Source organism: Chrysochloris asiatica, unplaced genomic scaffold, assembly GCF_000296735.1.
Source record: "Chrysochloris asiatica unplaced genomic scaffold, ChrAsi1.0 scaffold00052, whole genome shotgun sequence".
Taxonomy (NCBI): domain Eukaryota; kingdom Metazoa; phylum Chordata; class Mammalia; order Afrosoricida; family Chrysochloridae; genus Chrysochloris; species Chrysochloris asiatica.
The window spans coordinates 4,579,222-4,582,255 of NW_006408570.1; the positions used below are offsets into that span (position 1 = coordinate 4,579,222).

The following is a 3,034-nucleotide window of genomic DNA, read 5'->3' on the forward strand; positions in this document are numbered from 1 at the left end:
TGTTAAAAAGGATCAACCTTTGATTGTTACATAGGAATTAAAGGGAAAGACCCCAGATATTAAAGGCAAAGTTTGCTCCACACTTATTTTATATGAAGCTTTATATTGGTGCTCAGTTTGAAGATAATTTGAAAATGGTGGGATAGCATTTTTGTGTTTCACTTTCTATACTAAATGTCGTATGTGATTTTACCTTTTCTGATGGGCTTATTGCCTTTTCTAGGGCTTGTGAAAAATGGAACCAAACTCTCTGAGGACTAAAGTCCCAGCTTTCTTATCTGATTTGGGGAAGGCCACATTGAGAGGAATCAGAAAGTGTCCTCGATGCGGCACATACAATGGAACCCGGGGACTGAGCTGTAAGAACAAGACATGTGGAACCATTTTCCGCTATGGCGCACGGAAGCAGCCTAGTGTAGAAGCTGTCAAAATCATCACTGGTTCTGACTTACAGGTCTACTCCGTGCGGCAAAGGGACCGGGGCCCGGATTACCGATGCTTTGTGGAGCTAGGTGTTTCAGAGACGACAATCCAGACAGTGGATGGAACAATCATCACTCAGCTGAGCTCTGGACGATGTTACGTCCCTTCATGCCTGAAAGCTGCTACTCAAGGCGTTGTGGAAAACCAGTGCCAACACATCAAGCTGGCAGTGAACTGCCAGGCAGAGGCCACCCCTCTGACCCTAAAGAGTTCTGTCCTGAACGCTATGCAGGCCTCTCCAGAAACCAAACAAACCATCTGGCAGTTGGCCACGGAACCCACAGGTCCACTGGTACAGAGGATTACTAAAAATATTTTGGTGGTGAAATGCAAGGCAAGCCAGAAGCATAGTTTGGGATATTTGCATGCATCCTTTGTGCAGAAAATCAGCACCAAAAGCTTGCCTGAGCGCCGCTTTTTCTGCTCCTGCCAGACTCTGAAATCACATAAGTCAAATGCCTCCAAAGATGAGGCAGCCCAGAGATGCATTCATTTCTTTGCTTGCATCTGTGCCTTTGCCAGTGATGAGACATTGGCTCAGGAATTCTCAGACTTCCTCAATTTTGATTCCAGCGGTAGGTGTTACTACAGTTGACAAAACTACTGTCTGTTTTTTCAGATAATGGTAATGAAAGAGTTCCATTGACAGCATTTGGAGATTGACCTAGTGATCTTCAAAAGCAGTTGATGGTTCATTCACGTGAAAGCATGCCTTCTTTTAACCTCTGCTAGCACAGTTAAGGAGCTCTGGTAGTGTAGTGGTTACAAATCGGGCTGCAAACCGCAAGGTTAGTAGTTCGAAACTACCAGCTGTTCCGTGGGAGAAAGATGAGGCTTTCTGCTCCCGTAAAGATTTACAGCCTCAGAAACCCTGCACAGGGTCACTATGAGTCAGAACCGACTCCATGGCACATAACAACAACAGCAAAGTAAAAACTGTTGGTTGACTGAAATGATTGAGCAAGAGACTTTCGCATCGAGACAGTCTAGCAAAGTTAGCTTTGCTTTGAATTTTTACTCTTCCACAGCTCTCCTATATTAGTAAAAACAAAGAACAAACCAAAATTTTATTTTATTCTGCCTCACTTGCTTGTTTCTTTGACGATGTAGAAAACTAGTACCTTGTTCTAAAGAGAATCTTTAAATGATTCTACATCAACTCTTTTGCTGTTGATGTATTTTTATATTAGAGATTTTTTTTTCTGTTCTTTATGATCTTTCATTGGCAGCAGCTCTCAAATTTTACATTTTATATCCATAGTGTTACATTTCTTTAAAGAGTTTTAATGGTCTATGAACAAAAACATGTTTTTAGTTCTTAAAAGGAATTTATTTTAAATCAGGCATACTAATTTGTTTGGGGAATTTGGAATTGTAATTTTCCTATAAAATTTCTAAGTAAGATTCCCATATATACTCTTAGATAGTATTGGTAATTCAGAAATCTGTTATTTTATAGGTCTTAAAGAGGTAATTGTGCCTCAGTTAGGTTGCCATCCAGAATCAACTGTATCATCTTGTGAGTCTACTGCCTCTAAGCCAAAGAAGAGGAAAAAGGATGAAGTGTCTGGTGAGAGGCTGTTTGTTTGTTTACTTCTGTTGTTATTGTCTTTAGACAATGTTTTACATGTTTGTTTGTTTACTTCTGTTGTTGTTGTCTTAAGACAATGTTTTACATGTTTCACTAAGTCCCACAATCACATGCAGTAATGCTTATTTTTTTTTTACCTGAAAGAAGCTTTTCTCTTCCAGTGATTCTTTGTCAAATTAAACTAAGAGTTAGGTCTATTGGCCAAAAACAAGATCCACCCAGACTTCACTTTTATTATTGCTTGTTTGTTCATCCCTTAAATATTTGGATTACTGTTAACACCTTAATCTGTTTTAGGACAGTGTTATGAATTTTTTCATCTAAAGGATTCATGACAATGATTAATTCTATTTTCCACACAGATTTAAAAGTGCAGTTTTCAGAATGTGGTACCATATTTGTGTGTGTGTGTATATATATATATTTATGTGTGTGTATATGCATATATATGACTATATATATGAGAACTGACTCGACGGCACTTAACAATGTATGTAGGTTTTTAGAAATTCAAATACGTAATACCAGTGTCATTTAAGAACTCATATAAATCACTATTAAAATGCTGAGGCACCCTAGTAAATAAGGGTCAAAAGATCTAGACTCCAAACAAATGATAATAATACTTGATCCATACATACGGAGGGAAAATGTTTAAACTCACTAGTAAACAGGGAATGCAAACAATTTAGAACTGCAAAATGCTCTTTGCTACCAAATTAGGAACATTTTTAAGCTGATGATACCATAGGCAAAGGTCCAAGCAAGGCTCTGTGGCATTGCTAGTGTAAGTTGCTGTATTGCCTTTTGTAAAAGTAGTTTGCAATATCTGTTCACTCATGGTGACCCACGTTTGTGAGAGTAGAACTTTGCTCTATACAGTTTTTTAAAAAGATTTTTATTGTGGGTTGAATGAAAGCTTACAGGGCAGATCATCAGTTTTACATTCAACAAATCATA

At 38.2% G+C, this 3,034-nt stretch overlaps 1 protein-coding gene across 1 annotated transcript in view; it reads left to right on the forward strand.

Annotated features, from left to right (window-relative positions):
* Positions 1–223: 223 nt before the first annotated feature.
* LOC102815331 (chromosome unknown open reading frame, human C2orf42) overlaps positions 224–3,034 on the forward strand; it is a 39,710-nt gene continuing 36,899 nt past the window's right edge. The window contains exons 1-2 of the mRNA XM_006862922.1: positions 224–1,058; positions 1,943–2,053. Coding sequence (XP_006862984.1) covers positions 236–1,058; positions 1,943–2,053 — 934 coding nt within the window. The 5' untranslated portion in view covers positions 224–235. The remainder of the gene's footprint in view (positions 1,059–1,942; positions 2,054–3,034) is intronic.